Genomic DNA, 27,316 nt, shown 5'->3' with positions numbered 1-27,316 from the left:
CAGTCTAAGGCACACCTGTGCACTAATCATGATGTCAGATCAGCATCTTGATGTGGCACACCTGTGAGGTGGGATGGATTATCTCAGCAAAGCAGAAGTGCTCACTATCACACATTTAGACAGATTTGTGAACAATGTTTGAGAGAAATGGTAATATTGTGTATCTGGAATGAATTTTAGATCTTTAAGTCCATCTCATGAAAAATGGGAGCAAAAACAAAAGTGTTGCATTTATATTTTTGTTGAGTGTATATATATATATATCCCCACACACGCACACACGCACGCACACACTCCACGTGTTAGGTAGTTAGGTAATGAGGCTTTGTTTATTGCAGTGTTATTGATTGTGATCATTATTACTGATTTTAATAAATCTTATTATATAACTAGCGGTCTCTTGTGCTTGTTGTGTATATGTCACTGGATAACAGCAGGTTGTGAAGGCTAGTGCTCGAATTTCACGCCTTTTTAATTGTTCGATTGTTTTTATACTTCTATGCCAATGACCACAATGATTGGCATGTGAGTATAAAACCTTTATATTGAGAATGAATACAGTTTTAGGTTATCTTTTCCCTGATCCCAGGGTGGTGCCCCGTATATCCATGATTATATCATAATAATATATTAAATATAATTATTAATATCGATAATCATATTGACATTAATAATTAGCTGTTGATAACCAAATCTGCTCCTGTTACTACCCCAACATCCAGGTCCGTCATCACTCTGTCCTGCGTCCGTAAATCACCACCGCCACCACCATCGTGCACTCTCATTCGCTTTGTGGCTATTACAAACCGGTCCATTTCGCTCTGTTGACACAATTGCTCAGTTGCCAACTAGCCGCTATGCATCAACCACCACTAACGTGAACGTCAAATTCAGCCTGCTGTCTGCGTGCAAACCAGCCAATCAAATCGCACGACAGAGAAAAAAAAAAATCAATCACCATAGGAACGTTATAAACAATATTTCTTCAGATGATTGACTGGTAATGTCTCAGTGTCTTCATTTTTTCTATATTTGTTATAGTTTCTAATCCATAAATATTTCAAGGGGAGGGGGGGCAAAAGGGGGGGCGCAGCCTTTGACAGGAGGGTCCTGCTTGCCCCCCCCCAGCTAACACGAACCGTAGCCAGCACACTGTCATTAAAAATGAAACGCAAGAGACCAGACCCGGACCGTCATGCACGGCGCTCTGTCGGACACGACATGAGACATAGGAAGGATCGTCTCCAACTTCACCCGCACCGGGATTTATTCACGGAGCACCAGCCGGATCACCCAGCGCCACAACAGGTAACAACAGGTCGAGCTGCGCCCTCCCCACTGTGTTGCCAAACGCCCCCTCTCGATATCTCTTATCATCAGGGGAGTCCGGCCTATGCAAATGACTCCCTTTGTTACGTAACAACAGGAGCTGAATCTGAACAGCCTGTAGGAGTGTCGTTGTACCAGTGGGGGGGCTGCAGAGACCATGCAGGAGTCGCTTGTTTTCCTCATTCTGGAAGTTGACAGACTCAGGGAGGACCAGTTTATAGGTGTAGAGACTAGAGAAAACCTGTTTTTCATAATATGGGACCTTTAACTCCGGAGCAGGTTATGTTCCAGATAAGAGATCAACATGTAGAAAAGCACCGCCTACTGACCAATCAGTTCTCTTGGAAAATGGCATCACAATTTGAAAAAGATCCCGTGGAGCTTGGTGCGCGGATCGGGTCTCTTAGGAGAACTAGTGTTCAGAGACCGGCAAAACCCTTTTTCTTTCCCTGATCATGTTTTATGAGAGATCCAGATTCTCATCCGAGGGAATGACGTATATGTCAGCTCCTCGAGCCGTATTTTGCTGGGGCGACACGTTAGAGTTGAACGCTTACAGTGACAGACTATCATTGCACTGCGTTCCTTTGCCACGGGTACTTTTATGTATGCTGTGAATTATGTTTTTATATTTATTTATTTTTTACACCGCTGGGATTGCAGCTGAAAGTATGAGGCTGATATTGTCATACAGCACGTCATAAGAATACATCAAAGCAACACATTCATTTAAAGTTATTTTTTTGGCCCTTTTTGAGAGAACAGCATGAAAAGGGCCGCCGGATGGATTCAAACCGGGGCCACTGCAGTGAGGACTTCACCCTCGGTACATGGGGCACAAACTCTACCACTGAGCTGTCACCTCACACACACACATCACTTCAATGGAATACAGAAATGTAGTTACAGTCAGATCTACTCGTGCCCTTATGATGGGGCAGTGATATTATAAGACTTAATTATTTTTTTGCCAGCTGTCCTTCCTGCATGTTGCAGCTGCAACTGTGTTGCTTTTTGCCTGTATTATCTTTAACTTCTTCGTATTTCGGTAAGATTATGGTTTGCTCCTCGTACATGAAATATGCCGCTCCGCTGTCCGTAGACTGATCCATGTTTGTGATTGGTCAAATGCTGCAAATCCCACCTCTTTCATGTGCACGCGCTCATAGCTGGAAAAGGAAACCCTGGGTTGACTTACCGAGGTGATAACCAGCTTCGTGTGACCGCTTATCTCTGATTGCCTTTGTTAGGGTTAAAAGTGGTCATTAGAGTCATTAAAGGGAACTCTATAAAGTTCTGTCTGACCAACAGATGGTGCCCCTTATCTACATGCGTTTCAAAGGGGGTTATCTGACACACAATGTAATCTTTTAAGCTGATCAGGGCTCTCTGTGAGTCAAGGTGTTATATCAGCCTCTAGTGTGTTTATGGTGCCACAAAGTCTGGTGTCTCTGAAGGTCTTTACCCCCCCCTCTCATATGGGGTGTGTCGAGATGTTGTTGATGCTCTGATTTAGGGGTTTGTAAATCCTCTAACCAAGCCATAATGAGGCCTCACAGTCCAGTGATCAGGACGAGAATGTTTTCTCATCTGGTGTGAGGAGACATTTGTCTGTATTCCCACTGTTATCTAGGAGTGAATAGTTCATCTTTCGTTCATTAAGAAGTCAAATTCGAGAATCGTGGAGCTGTTGCTCCTACATTGGATAACAGAGAGATGCCCTGGTATGTTGAACTCACTGAGGAGAACAGGCCTCCGTTCTTTCACAATCAGCTGTTTTTAGGAAACGTGATAGAAGATGCAGCTTAAAAGGACCATCAGTGTTGGACCAGAGGTTGAACCTGGTTTGAGAAAATGACCCTACTTCTCTCTTGATGTTTTATCTCAGTAAACATTGTAAACATGAGTTTATGGTCTCAATCTCTAGTTTCAAGTCTTCTTCAATCCAGCATGATGTTCATTTAGTACATTATGGTCCATTTAGAGTCCAACAGACCAGAAAGCAGGGGATGCTTTAGGGGCGGGGCTACTTGCTGATTGACAGGCCGCTACCACAGAGTCTGGGATTTCGTCTTAGAACTTTAACCCTTTCAGTGCATTTTCACTTCAAAGGTATTCAGACAACTTTGGTTTTGGTCTAAAGATTGTTAAATAACACAATGCGACCTTCTCAGCTCCATGTTTATTTGGCATCCAACAAAATCCAATAAAAGCTTTAAGAATTAACATTTTGCACCATCACCAAAAACATAATGTCTCCCACTAAAAATGTAAAACTAGAAGGTCAAGATTAATAAAATGCAAGCATTAGGGTTGGGGAGTGATTATATATATATATATATATATATATATATATATATATATATATATATATATATATATATATACACACACACGCACATTTATATACATACACATACACACACACACACACACACACACACACACACACACAAGTAAGAGGCAAGTGAAACAGGGCAGAATTCTACTCCTACAGTTGTGTCTAAAGGAGGACTGAACGTAGTTACAAAGCTCAACACAGACTAAAGAAGCACAAGGAAGAAAAAGAATGAGACAGGTCGTCCCTCGTCTAAGTGATTCATCTTCATGTGTCCGTTCAACGCTCACAAGTGAGCTTTCCAAAACCAATTCACATGACAGGACGTTTGACTTTAATCCACAACAGCACAACGAACCTTCCCGACAAAACTATTCCATTGAGTCTTCTCTTGTGAGACGTATGAAAGTATTTACTGACTAACTTTTGGTTCCCCACCTTCACCTCTTCTCCTCTCAGCTTTCAGACGGGGTCCATTAAGAATCCTGTTGACCCTTCGCTCTCATCACTGCTCAAACATGAAACCCTCCGGCCAATCAGAATCACGACACCACTGAGGAAAGGATAGAGAAAAACAACAGCCTGTCCATCGGAGCGCGGGCCCCGGTGAAGTCCCGTCCACAGCTTGTCGGCCATGTGCTTCAGGGGTCAACGGCTCACTTCCTGTTTCCTCCTGCCCTCAGGTGGTGTGGGCTCAACAGGATGCAGTGGTGTTCATGGGTACAACTTGACAGTGACCTATGCAGGTGAGGGGGTCGAGGGTAAGGAGGACTTTGCCCTCCTGTCCCCCTCCCCCTTTCAGCGCTGCTTTGCCTGGTCAAACCCCCCAGGAAGGAAGGCGGGGGCAGCAGGCTCACTAAGCGTTGTGTTAACCGATCGCCCGCGGTTGGGGGTGGGGGGGTGGGGGTGGGGGGTGTGTGTGGTTGCAGCGGTGCTACGAGGTCGCTGCACCAGTTTGGGTGCCCAGGAGTTTGGGAGGGCAGACTAAGCATCCGCATCCCCTTTCCTCCACCCAGTGTGGCCCGGTGCTGCTGTTCCGACACCCCAGACCCGCTGGACTCTGGTGGATCTCCAAGCCTTCGCTGGACCAAAGACATGAAGCAGCAACGCGTTCACACCCAGGCGGTCCAGCCCTCGTACAGCTGGGCCAGGTTGTCCATGTTGGTGGCCTCTTTGATGACCACGTCCACCTGCAACAACACAGCAGGACACCAGCTCAGCAAACGCGTCTTACAACCGCAGGTCAAAGGTCATCGTCATCAGGCCGCCACAGCTTTACAACGCCACTCTTTATGCGTTACTGTCATGGACCCAGCTACTGATCCAAGCTCTGCTCACCTCATCACTTTTAGGAGTTCAGTTTATTAACCTGAAACCTGCTGGAGCCTCATCCTAACTACTAACTACATTGTTCAGGGGGCCACATTTTCAGAAACTAGGGGCCCAGACATCCATCCGCTATCATGATCCTGCTCAGGTTGGGGGGGGGGGGACCTGGTCAAGAGGCTTCATCAGGTCTAACTGACGAGAGGGGAGTTCAGGTCTTTCACTTCTGGTAGGTTTGTTAATACTGTGATGGCCCTTTTCCACCGAGGCATTTTGAGGGCCGGTTCGGAGCCGGTGCCCAATCCGGCTTCTTCCTGTTTCCACAGACAAAGAGCTGGCTCTCGGCCAGGAAAATTGGTTCCCGAGCGGCCCCAACTCCTTGCTGGGCTGGAACCGGCCCCAGAAGAAGGTCTTGCTTACGTTAGGGGCTGGGGGCGGGGTTAACGCTCGAGGCAATGGGGGAAAATACGCTGCTGTGGAGTTTTACTAACGTCATTGTTCTCGGTAAGTTTCATTTTTAAATTGTTTCACCTCGTTGTAAACCAACTCCACATTTATGTTTAGTTTACCAAGCTAGTGATTACGTGTGTAACAGCAGCAACTATTGGCTATGCTTCCTCGGGTAATGTAAGCCGACCGGCCAGCTAGCCAGCTAGCGTGATATTGCTAACAACAACGTTAGCATGCCACTTTCTGACTGCCGTTGGATCACGAAACGTTACCAACTACCAACGTGACTTAACATCTGTCTTCACAGCGTCGTGGACACGTTTGTGATTAAACCGCTGTTCTCTGGTTTGTGTTTGTAGAGCTGTTGGACATCGGCGATATTGAACGGAGGTCCAACCTGCAGATGACTAAACATCAAACACTCCGATCTATTGATCACACACTGTTCTACACTTTAAAAAAAATTGTGATTTTAGTATTTTGTGTATTTTATTGTTATTGTATTATTTGCCAAAATAAAAACTTTTTCTGAAGAGACATGTCTGCTATGCTTGAAATTAGCGCTGCGGGGAAACCTCAGACGTATACAGTGACGTAATGACGTGGCTCTCTGGGCTCTCTAGCCGGTGGAAACGCAAACAGGTTCTCAGAAGGTTCGCAAGTTGAACCAACTGCGAACCAGCACGGGCACCGGCCCGGTTCTTGAACTAGGTTCGCGTTGGTGGAAAAGGGGTATGAGTGAGTCATGTCACTCCTGGACCCCCAGCCCTCATGTGAACTATTCACATCGGTGTGTGGATGAGTCGTTGACTCGTTCGTCCACCATGTGAGGGCCATCTGATCTGTACCGGGCCTCAACCTGAATGTCTCTCGTACATCACGTTGAATACGACACGCAAGCTTTACGTTGTTTTCAAGAAGCTGTCTCAAAATCATCACAGTAGAAAACAACACAGAACAGGACTGAAACTTTATTGTCACGATACTAGAATTTGAAAGTCGATACTGATACCCAGGAAAATACTTACAATACCATTTTTGATAGCATGGGGAGAATTAATATTTAGTTTTTTTATGCACATTTCCAAGGAATTAGAATTAGATGTTTTTTCAATTTATTTCTCATATTTTTTCTGATTGAGCTGTAGAATTTTGATTCCTCTACTACATAATTAGACACCATCTAACCTCTCAGCTGCACAGATTCCTGGTTGAACTGATCTGGGATCAGATAAACAATACAGAAGCTCTTCTGTTGGATCAAAGCTGATTTAATGTGATAGAATAATGTCCAGTTTCAGTGTAAGCATGCAACAATAGAGCAACTACGCCAGTGATTCATGGTGACATCAGGGTAGGACTATCAAAGGACTCCCATCGACAGCTTGGTGTGTTTAACAATGAGAAGTAAATGGAGTCATAAAGGCGGAGCGTTACCTGCTCTGTGACGCTCATCCTCCTGTTGGGGTCGATGTCTCGGCCCTCCAGCTTGGCCTTCACTCTCTTCCAGACACTGACTGCATAGGAGTTCCTCTCCTGGACGGCTGCAACACAACAACCACGGGCAGCTTTACAGCACAAGAAGCACAAACAGCCTTCATTCAAGTCCAGGTTTACACAGATCCCACCCCAACCCCTCACAGACATTATGCATCTGTTTGGGAAGAATTTAAAAAGGGCTTGATGTAGTAAGTCCAAGTGATATATGAATAAAAACAAGGGATGTACCAATACCAGTATCTGGTACTCTAACTGCAGCAACGTGACATTAACCTCTCACCATGGAGCCTAATACTCAGCTGCAACACTAACCTAATGAACAAACATGTTGAACCGTAATTTATCAGCAGCTGTAGTATGAAGGTAACAGTCTAGTGAGTCTCCACCACATTTAGCTGGGAAGTCGTCAGCTGTGTGTCTGCTGATAGAATCTGTCTGGGTTCTACCTACCTACTACAGTCGTTACCACGTTCACCCACTTACTACAGCCGTTACCACGTTCACTGACTTACTACGGCTGTTACCACATTCACCGACTTACTACGGCCGTTGCCACATTCACCGACTTACTACAGCCGTAACCACGTTCACCGACTTACTACAGCCGTTACCACGTTCACCGACTTACTACGGCCGTTACCAGCCGTTATTTTGGCTAGGATAATTGTGACATCAAATGTTATATATATCGCCCTATGCTCAGTTGGATCAGATTTCTCCAGCAGCAGGAGGAGATATGAAGAAGAGGACTCCCAAACAGAGAGCAGTTATTAGAAGAAGAAGACCAGTACCTCGTCCTGTTTTGGGGTCTCGTACAGCCCTCTTGGGACTGGGGTTGAGGCCTTTGCTGTTCATCAGCAGCGTGCTGGGTGGGGTATCAGTGGGGGTTCCCAGGTTACGTGGTAGAGCCTTGCGTGCATTCTGGGACATGGAGTCCGGCTGCGTCTTCAGTCCACTACATTTAACAGCTGAAGTGATAGCACAGAAAGAGGATTGAAGAAAAGAGTGGAAACAGACTGATTACGTTACATTTGTGGAACTCAACACAACATCTGTACCTTAGCAGCTCTTCCACTGTCTGTTGTTCACTTTGTTCCATCATCAGGGACATGTTCTACCAGCCCCGGACAAATACTGAACTCGGGAACCCGGAAGCACACACTTTTTAGACTTTTGGACTGTATCGGTGTGGAGTCAGGACTAAGCATAGAACTGAATCAGGAGGTTTTATTTCAGTGGTTTGGCCTCAAACGTGTATGAAAATGTGATTATCGACAGCAAACGATTGACACATTGGTTGTTACTTGTGTTGGAAAAGCAGCGCACCACTACTCGGTAGGCCGGGAGTCAAGTCAATGACAAATCCTGTTCAATAATCTTGTTCTTAATATCAAGCATACATAGAGAAGCTTATTTTCACGCTGCAACGTTATTCGTTATCTATTTGTTTTTCTTATTATTATTTTCACATTGTTGCAAAATGTCCATTATTTGCAGGATTCCTTCTTCTTCTGGTTTTAGTCATTCATTAGTAAGATATTTTCTACAGATGATACAGATGATGATGCGTTTCTTGCTGTGAAAGTGTCTCAGCACTGGAATCCTGAAGCTGCAGTTTCTTACCTGCTGCAAAACTGGTCTGAGCTGCAGAAACAGGACTCGAACATTCACTGTCTCGGTCCGTCACTAGCGGGGAGGCAAAGCTCACCAGGCCATTATACACACTGTAGCCAAACACATATACACACACAACATATTAATAGAGGATTCATAGTGCTGGATTCAATGTGTATATGACAGGAGATGTGTAGAACCTCTGGCTCTGGGAGTGCAGCTCCTTCAGCGTAGCAGGAATCTCCTCCAGCAGTTCCAGCTGCTCCTGTTTGCGAGGCTGCCCACTTGCCTGGACCACCGTGAACAGGACCAGCTGGATGTTGTCCTGCCAGCCTTTGTACTCCAACAGGAAGTGACGCACGCTGCCCTCATATGCCACCTCTTCACCATCTGCCAACGCTGCCTCCTCATCCTGTATGACAGAGTTGAGAGTATGAATTAGAAAATAATAAATGGAGACACTGGAGAGATGTTTCCTACCACATGTTCCAGGAGTACACCATGTCTCCTTTAAGAAGCCTACCTTCGACATGGCTCTCAGCAGGTGCTTGACGTCGGCCAATTGCCGGTTGTGGTTGGACAGAATGGTCTTAATGGAGTCGACCAAGAGCTGCAGTGTGTCTCCGCAGGACTCGAGCTGCTGCTCCCTCTCCTCCTGAGTCCTCCTCTCAACGATCAGCTCCTCCTCCAGCTGCCTCTGGGCACAGCTCAGCCAATCAGGACTGCCTATGGGTAGGTCCAGGACCGGACTCTGTGGGGATGAACAAAGAGATTAGAAAGGTAGCGGGTGAAGTTACTGCCCTCTAGTAGGGCTGTGGTTTTCTTTTTCTCTTGCAAAAATTCACAATGCAATGCAAGGCCCTGCGACACCACCTAACAGCATTGTTATGCAGATGACACCCAGCTATTCCTCTCTTTTCCCCCAACCTCCGACACTCACATTGCAACTCAAGACTGCCCTCGCATGGACCTGTCGGTCACTGTCAAGGGCATCACAGTATTGCCTTCCTCAACTGCGAGGAACCTGGGGGTAATCCTCGATGACCAACTATCCTGCAGATTTGCCCTCTACAATATCCGCAGGATTCGGACTTTCCTCACAAAGGATGCAACGTAACTCCTGGTCCAAGCACTGCTCATCTACCGCCTTGACTACTGCAACTCTCTCCTGGCTGGACTCCCAATCTACCCTTGTCTTCAATCTACCCAAGTTCTCCCATGTGACCCCCCCTCCTCCGTGACCTCCACTGGCTCCCTGTTGCAGCACGCATCCAATTCAAGACGATGGCACTGGCCTTCAAGGCCATCAATGGAGCGGCACCCATCTACCTTCAAACACTGGTCAAACCACACACCCCGAAGCGAGCACTTCGCTCCTCTACTTCAGCTGGCCGGCTAGTACCACCATCGCTGAAATCAAACAAATGTCGCTCAGCAAAGTCCAGACTCTTCTCAGTTCTGGCGCCTCAGTGGAACGAACTCCATACCAATGTCAGGCCAGAAGTCATTTGCCATCTTCTGAAAAAGGCTCAAGACTCACCTGTTCAGACTTCACCTCGACTCTGCATAGCATGACCCACTAACCCCCCCCAAAAAAACCCTTACCTATAGCACTTTGATCATAGCGTAGTTGTTCTTAAGGTATGTTTACTGAACAGCTACTACTTTACTCAGACGAGGACCTAACACTTGTCCTATTTTTAGCTCTTACTTTATTGGCAATGATATGTTGTGGTTTCTTTGTTTGTTTCTTTTGACAAGTGTACTTATTGTAAGTCGCTTTGGACAAAAGCGTCTGCTAAATCACCTAAATGTAAATGTAACTGACCTACAGGGGGAGTACCACCCCAAGATATGAAGCAATGCACCAGAAAAGGCAGAGCAGAAGAAGACAACAACAAGCTGCTAAACATGGATGTAAACAATACAGAACTGAGAATACTTCTACAACACTGCCTTTCAAATGTTGTACGGGGAAAGAAATGCTAGATTTCCTAGATAGGATGCATAATAAATATGAATAACCTGATGAATCATCTAATTAAAGCTCAAATGGTATTCATCCATAAATGCCTTACTTCTAACGCAGTTAATGTCACACCTCTTGAATAGACACTCCTTTAAAGAGTGTAGAATGGGCACACAGTCCAGCGGGAGGCTGGAGACCCTTGGTAGTAGAAGCCAAGGAAACAGCCCCTACTATTCAGTGGGAAAGACGCTGCTTGGCCAAAGGCTTTCCCATGTGTGGCTTCGCCCAAGACACATAACTGGGCACCCTGTCTAAAACCCTGGGTCCTGTCCAGGTTAATTCCCAGGGCGCAAACTGGGCACAGAGTATGCAAACCGCGGTGCTCCTCAGAGGAGAAAGGCACATAACTTTCAGGTAGGGATGACCCGATCCAGCTTTTTGCACTTCCGATCCGATCCGATATTGTAGCTTTTAGTATCGGCCGATACATTTAGGTCATTTAGTCCAAAGCGACTTACAATAAGTACATTTGTCAAAAGAAGGAAACAAAGAAACCACAACGTATCATTGCCGATAAAGTAAGAGCTAAAAATAGAATAAGTGTTAGGTCCTCATCTGAGTAAAGTAGAATGTGAGTCGAGGTGAAGTCTGAACAGGTAAGTCTTGAGCCTTTTTCGGAAGATGGCAAATGAATCTGCTGTCCTGACATTGGTCGGGAGTTCGTTCCACCACTGAGGCGCCAGAACAGAGAAGAGTCTGGACTTTGCTGAGCGACATTTGATACCGATATAAATAATCCCACACAGCTGACATTTTTATCGATAACTTTAAATTCTTAGTGGGACATGCACAGACAAGTCCGCCTTGTTGTTGTTTAGGGGATGCTGGACAGGTTGCTAGGTGTGCACTAGGTGTGCTGGAAAACGCGGACCGGATTTTGGGGGAAAAACTGAAAAAAAAAACTGGAATGGATTACCTACATCGGTGCGCTGGAAAACATGGACTGGATGTTTTGAATCGGGAGTCCGGATCAGGATTTTCCCGTGCAGGCCGATCCGATATTGATATGCATTTTTTTGCTAATATCGGCGGCCGATCCGATCCAAATATCGGATCGGGACATCCCTACTTTCAGGATAAAAGCTTGGATCTCACCTATATGCTTAGCTGAGGCTAAAGAAAGCAGTGTCAATGACAGCATTTTCAGCACCACTTGTTTCAGGGGTTCAAAACGGGAACCAGAGAGCATCTTAGCAGCCTCCGTGCACTTTACTCTGTTACACTGTACTCGTAAGCTATCCCCTGGATAGAGTAGAGATGAAAAGTAGTGCTTTTCTGGAGGTATTGCTACCTGTTGTGAGGTAGCGTTACCCGTTACCAACTAAAGCAAACCTGTTGCTTGTGTTGCTAACAATACATTTGGCAAAACTATTGCTACTTTTGTGGTTAAAGTATTGCTACCTTAGACCAGAAACTAGCTGTAGTATTGCTACTGTTAGAGAAGTAGGATGCAACTGTACAGCTGGTTAAAGAAGTGCTTAGTACACAATAATACAATTGTCGTCAGGCTTCTGTGGGAAGCGAGAAGAGGTTTTTGAATGACAACAATGACGCTATGTCAGCCTGGTATACAGGAGGAGGAACCCAAACCCTTATGACATAGTTGTCACTCGGGCTGGGCGATATGAGTAGAAATACTTGCTGACGAGACTCGTCAGTATATTTTCAGTCATGTTCTCTGTGTTCTTTCATGTGATGACTGAAAACAACATCCAGACATACTGTGTCAGCCATGCTGTTGCTGCATGCGGGACTTTTGTGTGAGTGAGCGGGAAGGGGAGGGGCTGCTATTGGTTTCACAGAGAGGAAGAGAGGCGGGGCGAGGCGGAGTTGTGTGAGGGACACGGGGAGAGGAGAAACGAAAGAAACGCTACATAAATCTCGATATACACGATATTGTCGTGTAAGGCCGGGACTTTAAAAATTGACGCATTTTAATCGCACTTATTTTTGCACCGCGGAACGTTTCTCACTGGATGATTTTCAGGCGGACCGATTACGCCTGGTTCACACCGGCCGCGGAAGCACCGCGAATAGGCGCATAGCGGAGCCCGCTTCCTTTCGGCGCCCTTGTTAAGTGATAGCGTAGTTCACACCAGACGCGGAGTGCCGCGAATAGGCGCGGCCGTCCCGCGCCGTGAAGCGATCGTTTTGGCGTCTGCTCTATTTTGTTGCGCATGCTGCGAGCCGAGGCGTGTCAATTATATATATATATATATATATATATATATATATATATATATATATATATATATATATATATATACACATACACTATATATATATACATACACTATATCGACAAAAGTATTCACTCACCCATCTAAATAATTGAAATCAGGTGTTCCAATCACTTCCATGGCCACAGGTGTATATAATGTTTCTACAAACATGTGTGAAAGAATGGGTCGCTCTCAGGAGCTCAGTGAATTCCAGCGTGGTACTGTGATAAGATGCTACCTGTGCAACAAGTCAAGTCGTGAAATTTCCTCGCTCCTACATATTCCTCACTCAACTGTCAGTGGGATTATAACAAAGTGGAAGTGATTGGGAACGACAGCAACTCAGCCAAGAAGTGGTAGACCACGTAAAATGACAGAGCGGGGTCAGCGGATGCTGAGGCACATAGTGCACAGAGGTCCCCAACTTTCTGCAGTCAATCGCTACTAGAGGTGTGACGAGATCTCGTGCCACGAGATTTGTTAGCCATACATAGCTGAGGTTTTACAGACCGCCGTTACTGACTGTGAGCTTAAAAAACCCAACTATGGCATCGCTTATTGTTACTGACAATGCACGTAATATGGCCGTGTGCGAGGCGGGATTGAAGCTGTACACTAAGTGTTTTGCGCAGGCTATAAATCTTGCAACCCAAGATGGCCTCGGTGTTCTCCGCGTCGCTCTTTTGCTTGCACGGATGAGACGGGCGTAGTTCAATGACTACCGCGTTGTTAATGTCCAAGCAGAAACGGCTGCAATTGCCATCACACAAGCTAATCATGGACGTTACGACGCGATAGAACAGCACGTTGGATACACTGCAGTGTTTCCCCCACGTTCACACGCCGCTTTTTGGAGACAGAGGCCTTCCTGTCCAACATCAGTGTGTGACCTCACAAATACACTTCTGGAAGAATGGTCAAAAAGTCCCATAAACACACTCCTAAACCTTGTGGAAAGCCTTCCTAGAAGAGTTGAAGCTGTTATAGCTGCAAAGGGTGGACTGCCGTCATATTAAACCCTATGGATAAAGAATGGGGTGTCACTTAAGTTCATATGCGAGTCAAGGCAGGTGAGCAAATACTTTTGGCAATATAGTGATTTTAAAAACTAAATATATCGCCCAGCCCTAGACGTCACTAGTGGCCAGACAATTAGGGCTGCATAGCGTTATCTGAGCTTCAAATGAGGTCACGAGGAGGCGTTCCCCCATAGTGAGACTAGGGCTGGGTAAAAAAATCGATTCAATCGATTTTGGATCGATTTCATTTAAATTTTGCAATATCGATTCATAGGGCATGAGATCGATTTTTCCCCATGAAGTTTACCCCTCGTGCGTGATGCAGCAGTGGCGCGTTAACGTCCGGTTGACGTTCATTCAAGCGCACAAGCGTGCAAGATGGCTCCTATAGGTGACGTTAGCGCCCTGGTTTGTGCCAATTTTGCAGAACAATGGCCGCGTCAACATCGACAACAGCCACCGAGGAGCCCGCACTCGCGCTCTGTCCGGAGAACCGTAAACTCTAAGAGGCGCCGCCCGGAATACTGCCCGGAAATAGGCAAACAAACACTGCCGAACAGTCGCCACTGACGGCCCAAATAATGTCCGAAAGCAGCCTGGAGCTCTCACCGACACCGGGCAGCACACGGCTCCGCGAGCCCACAATTACGCTCCGCGGGCCCGCACTCGCGCTCCGTCCTGAAAACCGTAAACTCTTAAGACGCACCGCCCCGAATACTGCCCGTAAATAGGCAAACAAACCCCGCCGACTGGCTTATTTAGCTTTATTTTGATGAAACCGAATGCATACACAGTTTATGTCTGACCTTAAATAAATAAAGGTTCTGAAAACATGTTGCCTGCCTATTGACGTTGACTGATACACTGCCCTCTGGTGGACAAAACATATACAACTTAAGTACCATACCATACAGGTCTTACTGAAGGCTTTTAATGGTCAAAAGATTATTAATAAATATTCGAATATATTCGAATATTAATAATGAACAAACGAACTTCGAATATGATTTTTGGGCAAAAGTCAAGGCCCTAGTGCTCGATCCACACTACGTTATGGTGCAACGTAAACATCTGACTAAAACAGTTATCCCATGATGTAGGGCTGAACGATTTTGGGAAAAGATCTAATTGCGATTTTTCTGACAGATATTGCGATTTCGATTTGATTCACGATTTCCTCCAAATCAAGCTTCACATTGAATGCTTTTACTCTAATGCAAGGACTAAAGTTAAAAAATTGCTTCCAAATGAATTTATTAACAAGAAACATGCATGTTCATTCTTTAAAGTCCTTGACCAATGGCAGTTATTACAAATGAACTAAAAGAGCCATCTTTGACTGTCTTAAAATGTGCAAAAATCCTTAACTGTAATAATTTAATTGTAAATCAAATACAAAAACTGTTATTGAAATAAAATGACCCTTCTAAAAAATATGTCAGACATTAAAATAGGTGGGTCATTCATTTATGGCTTACCACTTTTTCTTTACACTCCGCGTATAGCTGTGGGACGGCAACCTGTTAGAAGTCGGTGCAGGAGGGAATCGTATATCTGTCCAGCGTGCGGAGGAGGTTTTTAAATCCGTCTTTCCGGTGTCTTCCGCTGCTCTTATCGTACAGAGTTACACTGGCAAAAGATGCTGTAATTGTAGTCTGTTTGCTACAGTAGGCCTGATCATCATAGTCACCGGACTTTTTACCGGACTTTTTCGTCATGCACGCGTCATGCAAATGTCCGTGGTGACTTTTCAAGTGCCGGCGTTGTGCCGTAATCAGCACCCCTGCCGTGAAATGCACCCTCTCGCGGGAGATTATATCACCGGTATATATTGGTTGTGTTTCCGCTGGATGTTGCAACTTTAGCGCGACAGGTTTTGCACAGTACCCGTTTCTGGTGCACGTCTGCAGCCTCAAACCCGAAATACTCCCAAATGACGGACGTGCTGTTTTTCTTGGCGATTAAATCCCCTAACTCCGCTTCTGGTCCAGTTGAAGTAATTTCTGACTAATTACAAATACGGAGCAGGTTAATACTGATTGGTTAGCGTGACCTGTTCACGAGTAGTCTGATTGTTGAGCCTGGCAGGATGGTCGGAGGACGGCATGTGTAAAATAGTTGACAACAGATCCTGGGTGAGTCAGGAGCGCTGCAAAAACCGCAGCTTTGGCGATCACATGATCGCGTTGTCTGAAATCGCAATTTCAGTCAGAAAACGATAAATCGTTCAGCCCTACCATGATGTATACATGTGTGAAAGACGACATCCTAACGAAAATGCAGTCAGCAGAGAGTGTCGGCAGAACTTGTGTTGTTTATGGTGAAAAGCAAAAAATAAAGTACATCTGTATTTTGTAACACAGTTGAGCCATTTTCATTATGTAAGAGCCAATCGAATCGAATCGAATCGTGATTAATCGATTCAGGACCTTATGAATCGAAATCGAATCGATTTAGGAAATTGGCCGCGATACCCAGCCCTAAGTGAGACAAGAAATGAATGCCATGAAAGAGATCACATACTCCTCGATTTCCTTCCAACAGATAAACCCAGCTTGTAAACCCACTGAGCAGCAGCTCTCACTAAAAGAACACAAAAGCCCCCAGAAGACCCAAACACCGGTTTAGACGACCAATGTATAGTATTCATTCAGTAAGACAACCCTCCCTTAACGTAGGGGCTCGTGTTTGACAGGAATGGAGACTAAGTAGAGGTCAGAGGTCAAACCCACCAGCCTGTGCAGTAGCTGGAGCTCCAGCGGTGACACTGTGCTGCTAAATTGAGCAGCGTAGGAACAGGTTTGCTGGCAGCGCTTCAGCAGCTCAAACAGTGCCGCATCCATGTTGAGGGCCTCAGGGGATCGGGTCCGAAGGCCTTCAAAGTTCAGGATGGTGGAGCACAAGAAAGTAACCTGGAACACAATGGCAATGAAACTAAGAAAGAGTCCAGTCACAAGCTTTACAAATAGGCCCTTGGTGATGATCAGTGGCGTTACCTGGCTGGTGCGCTGGTTCTCTCTGGCCACCATGGTGCGTCTCTCCCTGATGGTCATCTCAAAGTCTTGGAGGACGGGGGCCAGAGCCGGGTTGGCTCCACCAGCCCACTTCAGGCGCTGCTCAATGCTGGCCTCCAGCGACGCTAGCTTCTCCTACAACACAACCAGTCACACAATGCTACTTTAGATGGAAATTACAGCTACTTTTTGTCCACAAAATAAATAAATTATTCTTTATGCATTTAGTGGTTGTGGCTTAAGACAGCATGCAGATGTGAACAAAAAATAACAAAAGTATTATTTAAAAGTCAAATAAATCAAGTTTATAAACATTTTTAAAGGAGTCATCACCAGGAAATCGCAATTTCTCTTGTTAAAACATGCATATCTGTGTTTGACCTCAGTTGAAACTTGCCTGAAAGGCTGGAGTTTGAAAGTGGCGCCGTTTTTTCGCTTCTGTTTTTTTTTTCCGAACAGGAATAGCACACAAGGGTGTGCATTCCTAAAGCACGAGATTTTGATTCTGCGCCTACGGTGACGTCACCGTGGAGGCTACTTGCATAAGCCCACCCCTCTTTCACCACCCAACCCCGCCCCGTCCGCTACCTGAAATCGCCTGAATTCCGTAAGGTTCGTCATTTAGTGTGTGCGCCATGACAGGGGGCTGTTTATGTTTTGGAGTCTGCATGCAGGCAAGCCCCCCCGGCTCTGTCCTTCCTGCGGCGAATCAACGCGCGCCTCATTACATATTATACAATGCACATCCGGACCAGTCAAAACCTCGCGCGTAATCTCGCGTGATAAAATCGCGGTACGAAAAAGGGTCAGAACAAGCTCAATGTTTGATTAAATTTTTTTTTTTTTTTTCTAATAAGTTTTACGAATTGATCCAAAGCGATCCAAGGGGGGCTGGATACGTATAAAACCAGGTTATGACTCCTTTAAAAGTATATTTCAATGAATCTGAAATGTGTGTGTAAACCATAGACTGTTTAGAAATAGTCGACATAGTCATAGGTTTGTGGACTACGATTTTGAAGCCTTAAGTTTGGCATTTTGGCCAACCCAATCTTGGAATTTTTGCAACCAGTGAAAGAAGTAACCATATTTGGACTGTGGAGGAGCGACGGGTGGATCTGATGAACACAAGCAGCAGAGCGGCACCTCAAGCATCACCCTTACTGGATCTGAATCCATCTGGATTCTGGTGTAAATCTGCTAACAGTTAGTTAAGTCACTCACCACGATCTCGCGAGACTTCTCTGACGGTAAGCGCTTTGCGTCATTTCCTGTTTCTCCGTGATAGTCGCTACAGGCTGTGTTTTTCTCTCTAGCCTAACTCTGTTAATTTAACGTAGTTTCCCTGTTCAGCGGCTTACTACCGCCAAGTTTAAACTAAGCACACGCTATCCCTGCTTCAGCAGACACATCGCTCACTCTCTGAGTTGCCTCGCTAAATTTGCTATTGTTTACGCGCCATCTCTGCTAGCTACTTTAGCGCAACAGCTAGCCTAGCGGCTACGATGGCTTCTCTCTTTCCCTGTCCTCCTTCTCTTCTCTCCTGCCCGGTGTGTCTGATGTTCAGCTACTACTCTGCCTCCTTTACTGATAACGGTACATGTAATAAATGTAGTTCACTTTTTGCTTTGGAGGCGAGGATGAATGATTTGGAAGCGCGGTTCCGCACCAACAATCCTCCGTCGGCTGCCGCTGTAACCAGCCAGCTGACGCTAGCTGTACATGGTGCGGACCGACATAGCGTAGCAGCTAGCCGTCCCTCAGCAAACCCCGAGCAGCCGGGAGGCTGGGTGAATGTCCGAAGGAGGCATAGTTCTAAACCGAAGCCCACGGTTAACCACCATGTTCACGTATCCAATCGATTTTCCCCACTCTGCGACACACCCGCTGAGAAGCCAACTCTGGTCATTGGTAGCTCCATAGTGAGACACGTGAAAATAGCGACACCAGCGACCATAGTCAAATGTGTCCCAGGGGCCAGAGCGGGCGACATCGAAGCTCAATTGAAACTGCTGGCTAAGGATAAACGTAAATACAGTAAGATTGTTATTCACGTCGGCGTCAATAACACCCGATTACGCCAATCGGAGGTCACTAAAATTAATGTTGGCTCGGTGTGCGAATATGCAAAAACGATGTCGGACTCCGTAGTTTTCTCTGGTCCCCTGCCAAACTTTACTAGTGATGACATGTATAGCCGCATGTCATCTTTCCACCGCTGGCTGTCGAGGTGGTGTCCAGATAACGATGTGGGCTTCGTTAATAATTGGCAGCCTTTCTGGGGAAAACCTGGTCTGATCAGGAGAGATGGCATCCACCCCACTTTGGATGGAGCTGCTCTCCTATCTAGAAACATCGCTGATCTCATTGGTAGTCCTAGAACATGACAAACCAGTGTTGAGACCAGGAAGCAGAGTTGCAGTCTTACACACCTCTCTGCGCCTCCTTTAGAGCAGTCACCCACCCAAAACCAAAACCACATAAGAACGGTGTCTGTCCCCCGACCAACCAAATTAATCAGGTCAAACGGAAGAGAGTTTTCACATGAAAACCTAATAAAAATTAGCACTTCCGATGTAGTAAAACAAAATAAGAGAATTAAATGTGGACTCTTAAACATTAGATCTCTCTCATCCAAAGCAGTCAACGACTTAATATCAGATAATCATATTGATTTATTCTGCCCGACTGAAACCTGGCTGCGTGATGAAGACTTTGAAGCTAGTCCTCCCAGCCATATTAATACTCATATATCTCGAGGCAGCAGACGGGGAGGAGGAGTTGCAGCCATTTTTGATTCAAGCCTGTCAATCAATCCTAAGCCAAAACTAAACTATAACTCATTTGAGAGTCTGATTCTCAGCCTTTCGCACTCAAACTGGAAAACAATGCAGCCAATTCTGTTTGTTATTGTGTATCGTGCTCCTGGTCCATACTCTGAATTCCTATCTGAATTCTCTGAGTTGCTATCAAGTTTAGTCCTTAAATCAGATAAAGTAATCATTGTGGGGGATTTTAATGTCCATGTGGACGTTGTAAATGACAGCCTTAGTGTAACATTTACTTCCTTAATAGATTCTATTGGCTTCAGTCAGAGTGTACATAAACCGACTCACTGTCATAGCCACACTCTCGACCTCGTCTTATCTTATGGTGTTGAAATCGAAAACTTAATAATCTTTCCTCAAAATTCTTCTTTATCTGACCATTACTTGATAACCTTTGAATTATTGTTGCTGGACTTCACTCCTCTAGGAAAAAGCTACTACTCTCGGTGTCTATCGGATAGAGCAGTAGCTAAGTTTAAGGAAGTCATTCCGACTGTCTTAAAACGTATAAGAAGGCTCTCCGTAATGCCAGAGCAGCCTACTACTCATCTATAATAGAGGAAAATAAAAACAACCCTAGATTTCTTTTCAGTACTGTAGCCAGGCTGACAAAGAGTCACAGCTCTACTGAGCCATGCATTCCTAGAGATCTTAGTAGTAACGACTTTATGAACTTTTTTAATGATAAAATTCTAGCAATCCGCGACAAAATTACTTGCATCTTGCCTTCAATTGGAACCGCGTTACCCTCAAACTCAGGAGTTTTAGAACTAGCATTAAGACCTGATATATATTTAGACTGCTTTTCTCCAATCAACCTAAACCAACTAACGTCAATGATCTCTTCTTCTAAACCTTCAACCTGTCTCCTAGACCCGATACCAACCAGGCTACTGAAAGAAGTCTTACCCTTAGTTATCGAGTCGCTATTAGATATGATCAATGTGTCTTTATTAACAGGCTATGTGCCACAGTCATTTAAAGTAGCTGTAATTAAACCTCTTCTTAAGAAGCCTACTCTAGATCCAGGGGTTTTATCAAACTACAGACCAATATCAAATCTTCCTTTTCTCTCTAAGATCCTTGAGAAAGTAGTCGCCAATCAACTGTGTGACTTTCTCAACAATAACAGTCTACTTGAGGACTTCCAGTCAGGATTTAGAGTACATCATAGCACAGAGACAGCTCTGGTAAAAATGACAAATGACCTTCTTATTGCTTCTGAGAAAAGGACTGGTTTCTGTACTTGTTCTGCTAGATCTTAGTGCTGCATTTGACACCATTAACCATGAGATTCTAATATGTAGACTGGAAAAATTAATTTGCATCAAAGGAAACGCATTAAGCTGGTTTAAGTCCTATGTATCCAATCGATCTCAGTTTGTGCATGTCAATGAAAAATCCTCCAGGCACACTGAAGTTAAATACGGTGTTCCTCAAGGTTCTGTGCTCGGACCAATTCTTTTCAACTTATATATGCTTCCTTTAGGCAACATTATTAGAGGACACTCTATAAACTTCCATTGTTATGCTGATGATACTCATCAGCATAACTATGATCTATCGATCAAGCCTGAAGAAACCAATCAGCTAGTTAAACTCCAGGCATGTGTGGATGACATAAAATCCTGGATGACCTGCAATTTCCTGATGTTAAACTCCGATAAAACGGAAGTTATTGTACTTGGGCCTAAACTCCCCCGAAGCTCGCTGTCTAAAGATATAGTGACTATTAATGGGATTGCCATCGCCTCAAATACTACTGTAAGAAACCTTGGAGTTATCTTTGATCAGGACCTGTCCTTTGACTCGCATATTAAACAAACCACGAGGACAGCCTACTTTCACCTGCGTAACATTACTAAAATTAGGCCAATGCTGTCTCAAAAAGATGCAGAAAAACTTGTCCATGCATTTGTTCCCTCAAGGCTGGACTATTGTAATTCTTTATTACCAGGCTGCTCTAATAAATCTCTTAAATCTGTCCAGCTGGTCCAGAATGCTGCAGCTCGTGTTCTGACTAAAACCAGAAGAAGGGATCACATTTCTCCTGTATTAGCTTCTCTGCACTGGCTGCCAGTAAAATCCAGAATAGAATTTAAAATCCTTCTCCTCACTTACAAGGCTCTTAATGGACTGGCACCATCATATCTTAAAGAGCTCATTAAACCCTACTGTCCTTACTTAAAGGGTTACTTAAAGTCTCCAAAATTAGAACAGGGGCCAGAGCTTTCAGCCATCAAGCTCCTCTTCTGTGGAACCGTCTTCCGGTTCTGGTTCGTGAGGCAGACACTGTTCCCACATTTAAGAGTAGGCTTAAAACCTTTCTCCTTGACACCGCTTATAGCTAGGGCTGGCTCAGCTCTGCCCTGAGCCAGCTCTTGGTTAAGCTGCTATAGGCCTAGACTGCTGGGGGATTATAGCGACACACTGAGCCCCTCTCTCTCTCTCTCTCTCTCTCTCGCTCTCTCTGTGTATGTTCCCCCGGAGTCCCTGTGCTCTCTTGCCTAGCAGGTCTCCCTGGACCTGATCCGGACTGCACCGATGTTGTGGTCTTGTTTGCCTCTTACCGCCTGTATTTTTAATTAAAGTAATTGACTAAATTACATCTCTACTGTCACTAACTTGACTACTCCCGGGATCACTCCCGGGAGTCTGGCTATGCTTTCTGGTTCAGCAGAGTCCACTGAGGTCCTGACTAGGGCTGGGTATCGTGGCCAATTTCTTAAATCGATTCGATTTCGATTCATAAGGTCCTGAATCGATTAATCACGATTCGATTCGATTCGATTGGCTCTTACATAATGAAAATGGCTCATGTGTTACAAAATACAGATGTACTTTATTTTTTGCTTTTCACCATAAACAACACAAGTTCTGTCGCTCTGCTGACTGCATTTTCGTTAGGATGTCGTCTTTCACACATGTATACATCATGGGGATAACTGTTTCAGTCAGATGTTTACGTTGCACCATAACGTAGTGTGGATCGAGCACTAGGGCTTTGACTTTTGCCCAAAAATCATATTCGAAGTTCGTTTGTTTATTAATATTAATATTCGAATATATATTAATAATCTTTTGACCATTAAAAGCCTTCAGTAAGACCTATATTGTATGGTATGGTACTTAACCCTCTACCGCACAGCGTTGCCCTCAGGCAACACAAAGTTTTCTTAGGCCCCATGTCCAACACAAGTTTCTTTAAATTTTAAAAACCAATCAGATTAGTCAAAGAACTATCTAAGAATAAGCCAATCAGGAGTGGGAGTCACTGTGATGCATCATTTGGAGGCGGGAAGCTCTTTTCTGACATGCGGCCATCACAGCACATGGTCTGAGAAAAAGGTAAGATTTTTTGTACTACTAAACTTATTTAGACTGATATAAACTGCAAATAAAAAATATGTTAGCATGCATAAAGGTGTAAATAAGCTTTTTGTCGGGTTTTATGACGTTTTTTTCATTTAGTTTCTTCAGAAATACAGTTTTTCTATTTGTTGCCCGAGGGCAACGTTGTGCACTAAGGGGTAATTTTTAAAAGTGTATGAGTGAACATTGTTTTGGAGGGGTTATCACATTATTACATGTTTGTTTGAAGAGTTTTAGTTCTAAATGTGTGTTTTAACCAATTTGTTTACTGGGAATAACGAATTTTCACACATTTCGACCGCTAACATGGATGTAAGACAGTTTTATGGAGGGAAAGTGAGGAACCAGCACATAAGGGAAATCCCATCGGAAAGTGAGGACAGTGAGATAGAAAGCACTGATGAGGACTGGACTCCACAGCAAGGTTTGAGCAGAAGTGAAAAAATAGGGCATAAAATATTGTTTCTGTTTATTATTGATCTCATTTTTACATTGTGGAAGTAAACTGCGTTAGTTGAGATGAGGTTCCAATAATAGGTTTATATTGGTTCATACAGTAGGCACTAAACAAAACAGGAGTCAGATATCAAGCTGTAGTCTTCATATTGTGTTATTAAAGGTAATATTAAGATCAATTTCTTAATAATTTAATATCTCTATAACCTTTCAAGATGGAGAAAGCGAGGATGAAGAGGAAGAAGAGAAAGACCCGAATGATGAAGAGCCTCCTGAAGATTACTTCCAAAAACCTTGATGGAGAACATTTTATTCAGCTACTCCACCAGAACATCCTGAATGGACCGATATTCCTCCTCCACCTGGTGATATTCAGTCTCCTTACTAGGCTGGGTGAACCCTGCCTGAAACTTCCGGGAAATTTGGATTTCGCTCGGCAGTAGTGTTGTCACGATACCAACATTTTGGTACCGGTACCAACATGTGTTTCGGTACTTTTCGGTACTTTTCGATACTTTTTCAAATAAAAAGTGAACGCAAAAAATGTCATTACTGACTTTATTTTAATAGAAAATCTTAGAATAATAACATATTAATCAGCAAATAAAATAAAATACCACAAAGACAAGCTTTTCTAATGCACACAATTTAAAAAATGTGAAAATATCAATACAATAATATAATGTAAAATATAATAATATAAATAAACCAGCTCTTTTTTTTTTTCTTCCAGAGCTACTTTTGTTAAGAGTGAAGGGCGGTGGCGCTTGCTTTTAGCACTGAATGTGGCTTTTTTTCATGAGTTTAAATGACCTGTCGTTCCCTGAGCTCAGTGTGCAGGTCTGGGTGCTTGTCCTTTAAGTGTTTGGATAAGTCGGAGGTGTTTCCGCCGTTAGCCATGCATGTTTTAAACACCGTTTACACAGTGGTGCTTCGGCGTTAACTGCCTCGCCTTGCACATTTGTTTTTAGCTAAAGTACGGCCATATCGGACTTCGCGGCGCTGGTTTGTCCGCAAGTTGCGGCGTGGTGACGGTTGCAGCAGCCAGTCTCCTCTCCGTGCTTCGCTCTCTCGCGCTCTCTCGCTCTCTCTCTCGCGCTCTCTCTCGCTCTCTCTCTCGCGCTCTCTCTCGCTCTCTCTCGCTCTCCAAGCTTTCCTCCTGCTCCGTTTGTTGTTCCAGTCTACGCTGCTCGCTAACTTGCTAGCGGTTTCCTCCGGCTTGTCTTTTATCTCCCCAAGCTGCAGCTCGCTCCTCGTCCTCTCAGCTGTAGTTACAACGCGGTGACGTCACGTGGCGAGTTCGCCGCGCTGTTGCGGGCGCTGCCGGCGGCGCTGCAAGTACCGGTCCTGTCCAAATGCAATATGGTACCGTTTTAAATGCCTCAGTACCCCGGTACCAAATTAGTACCGGTATACCGTGCAACCCTACTCGGCAGTTTAGGCAGGACACCCTCAGGCTTACTTTCGCTGTTACATTGCCAGAATCTTTGGCTCCAATCAGAAACGGCCATTCTCTCCTGGCACGCTATTGGCCGGTGACGTGACGAAGACGAAACATAAGCGACGCGAAGCAGCAGTTGTTGTCCGGAAAGTTGCTCTGATTGGTTGTAGGACTATCCAATTGCGTACGGAGTCATTTGAACGATGCCCATTGATCCCGCCTCTTGAGCAGTAGAAACAAAGCGCAGCTTCCCCAGACTAATGTTCAATCTTAAAAGATTGACCTTAGTATGGTGAAAACCAGACTAATGTTCAATCTTAAAAGATTGACCTTAGTATGGTGAAAACCAGACTAATGTTCAATCTTAAAAGATTGACCTTAGTATGGTGAAAACCAGACTATCTCCTTACCACTATTTCAAATGTATTTTTTCTGATGAGATCCTTGAGCACACTGTCAATGAGACAAACCTGTACAGTGTCCAGGACAATCCTACCAAGCCCCTCAACCTCACAGTTGAAGAACTTGAACAATTCTTTGGTACAGTGCTGCACATGTCACTGTTTGGTCTCCCAGCCACCCGTATGTTTTGGAGCCACAGTAGCCGTATTGCACATGTTGCTGATGTAATGCCTCTTGCACGGTGGGAGGCCATCAAAAAATGTCTGCATTTCAATGACAATAGCCGTCAGCCCACACGAGACATGGAAAACTATGATGAGCTCTACAAGATCAGGCCTCTCCTGGATCACATCATACCTAAGCTGAAAGATATTCCAATGCTGGAGACCTTGTGTGTGGATGAACAAATGGTTCCCTTTAAAGGCAAAAGTAGAATAAAGCAGTACCTACCCAACAAACCAAAGAAATGGGGGTACAAAATACTGATCCTTGCTGGATCAGATGGCATTCCACACAATCTTGAGGTTTATGTGGGAAAAGCCGTCCATCCACCTGAGCTTCCAGATGTAGGAAAAAGTGGAAATGTGGTACTGCGCCTGGCAGCAACAATTCCAAAGAACAGAAATTTCAAATTGTTCTTTGACAACTGGTTTAGCTCTGTCCCATTGATGCTTGTGTTGGCCCACCAAGGCATTCACTGTGTGGGTACGGTGCGCTTGAATCGCTTGCCAGGCAGTTGTATGGTGAAAGATGATGACCTGAAAAAATCAGGGCGTGGATCCTTCCAGGAAAAGCTGCTCGTGTTGGAAGTACTGAGCTGCATGCAGTCAAATGGCGTGACAACAGGTCAGTCACCCTCCTGAGTAGCTACATAGGTGCCCAGCCTGTATCCGAGGTTGACAGATGGGACAAGCAGCAAAAACAAGTCATCAAGGTCCCATGCCCTGCAGTCGTGTCCACATATAATCAATACATGGGAGGTGTTGACTTGTTGGATTCTCTGATATCCTTATACCGCACAAACATCAGATCAAAAAAGTGGTACCACCGTCTTGTCTTTCACTTCATAGACATGGTGGTGGTGACATGTTGGCTCATGTACAGGAGGGATTGTACCGACAATGGAATGACAAAACGTGACCACATGCGGCTTTACGCCTTCAAGTCACAGATTGCACATAGTCTGTGCAAGTACCAAAAGGATGGAAGGAAGAGAGGACGACCCAGTGGTGGAGTTTCTCAGCAGCTCGAGGCAAAGAAGAAAAAGCAGGGACCCACGGCTCCCATCCCCAACCAAAACATCCGCTTAGACAAAACATCCCACTGGCCAGTGATGTCTGAAAAGAAGGGAAGGTGCAGGGTCCCTGGGTGTCCAGGAACACCAAAGGTCATGTGCAGAAAATGTGATGTGCACCTCTGCTTTACTACACAGAGTAACTGTTTTGTGAAGTTTCACATTGAATGAAATCCGCTCAGACAAAACCTCCCACTGGCCATTCATGGATGAGGAGAAGGGAAGGTGAAGAAATGGAGGTATGTGAAGAAAGTGTAGAAGGGGAGGGTCAAGAAATTGATGTATGAGAAGAGAGTGTAAAGTGTAATCTGCCTTACTACATGGTTCATGAAGTTTCTGGTTTTTGTTTAGCCTCTTTCAGTCTAGATAGGCGTACATGATATTGATGATATTTACACAATGTTATGTGTATCAGAAGTGTTCTTTTTATGAAATGGTTGTTTATTATTATTTTTAAATATTATGTTCTACTGCTTTCTAAGCATTGTCTCATGATATGTAAATTAGTTATATTCTCTGCGATTGTGTACCATTAGCGCACAACGTTGTCCTCAGGCAACAGAAAAATATTTTGGAAAGGGGGGTGTCCAAATATATATATATTTTTTTTTCAATAAAATGTCCCCAAATTAATTCAAAAATAGTGTGGAGTATTTTTTATCATGCATCACCAGAATGTGTG

General features: G+C 44.7%; 1 protein-coding gene across 2 annotated transcripts in view; it reads right to left on the bottom strand.

Annotated features, from left to right (window-relative positions):
• Positions 1-4,745: 4,745 nt before the first annotated feature.
• Positions 4,746-27,316, bottom strand: part of smg1 (SMG1 nonsense mediated mRNA decay associated PI3K related kinase) — a 117,600-nt gene continuing 95,029 nt past the window's right edge. For both annotated transcript variants that reach the window (XM_084036205.1, XM_084036206.1), the window contains exons 57-64: positions 16,824-16,976; positions 16,560-16,739; positions 9,081-9,308; positions 8,758-8,969; positions 8,567-8,667; positions 7,735-7,911; positions 6,881-6,987; positions 4,746-4,857 (exon numbers count right to left, since the gene is read on the bottom strand). In XM_084036205.1, the coding sequence (XP_083892331.1) occupies positions 4,780-4,857; positions 6,881-6,987; positions 7,735-7,911; positions 8,567-8,667; positions 8,758-8,969; positions 9,081-9,308; positions 16,560-16,739; positions 16,824-16,976 (1,236 nt within the window). In that variant the 3' untranslated portion in view covers positions 4,746-4,779. The remainder of the gene's footprint in view (positions 4,858-6,880; positions 6,988-7,734; positions 7,912-8,566; positions 8,668-8,757; positions 8,970-9,080; positions 9,309-16,559; positions 16,740-16,823; positions 16,977-27,316) is intronic.

Source organism: Eutrigla gurnardus, assembly GCF_963514095.1.
Source record: "Eutrigla gurnardus genome assembly, chromosome: 20".
In the NCBI taxonomy this organism is placed as follows: domain Eukaryota; kingdom Metazoa; phylum Chordata; class Actinopteri; order Perciformes; family Triglidae; genus Eutrigla; species Eutrigla gurnardus.
The sequence above is the reverse complement of the archived record's forward strand: the minus strand, read 5'-3'. Positions and strand labels throughout refer to the sequence as shown.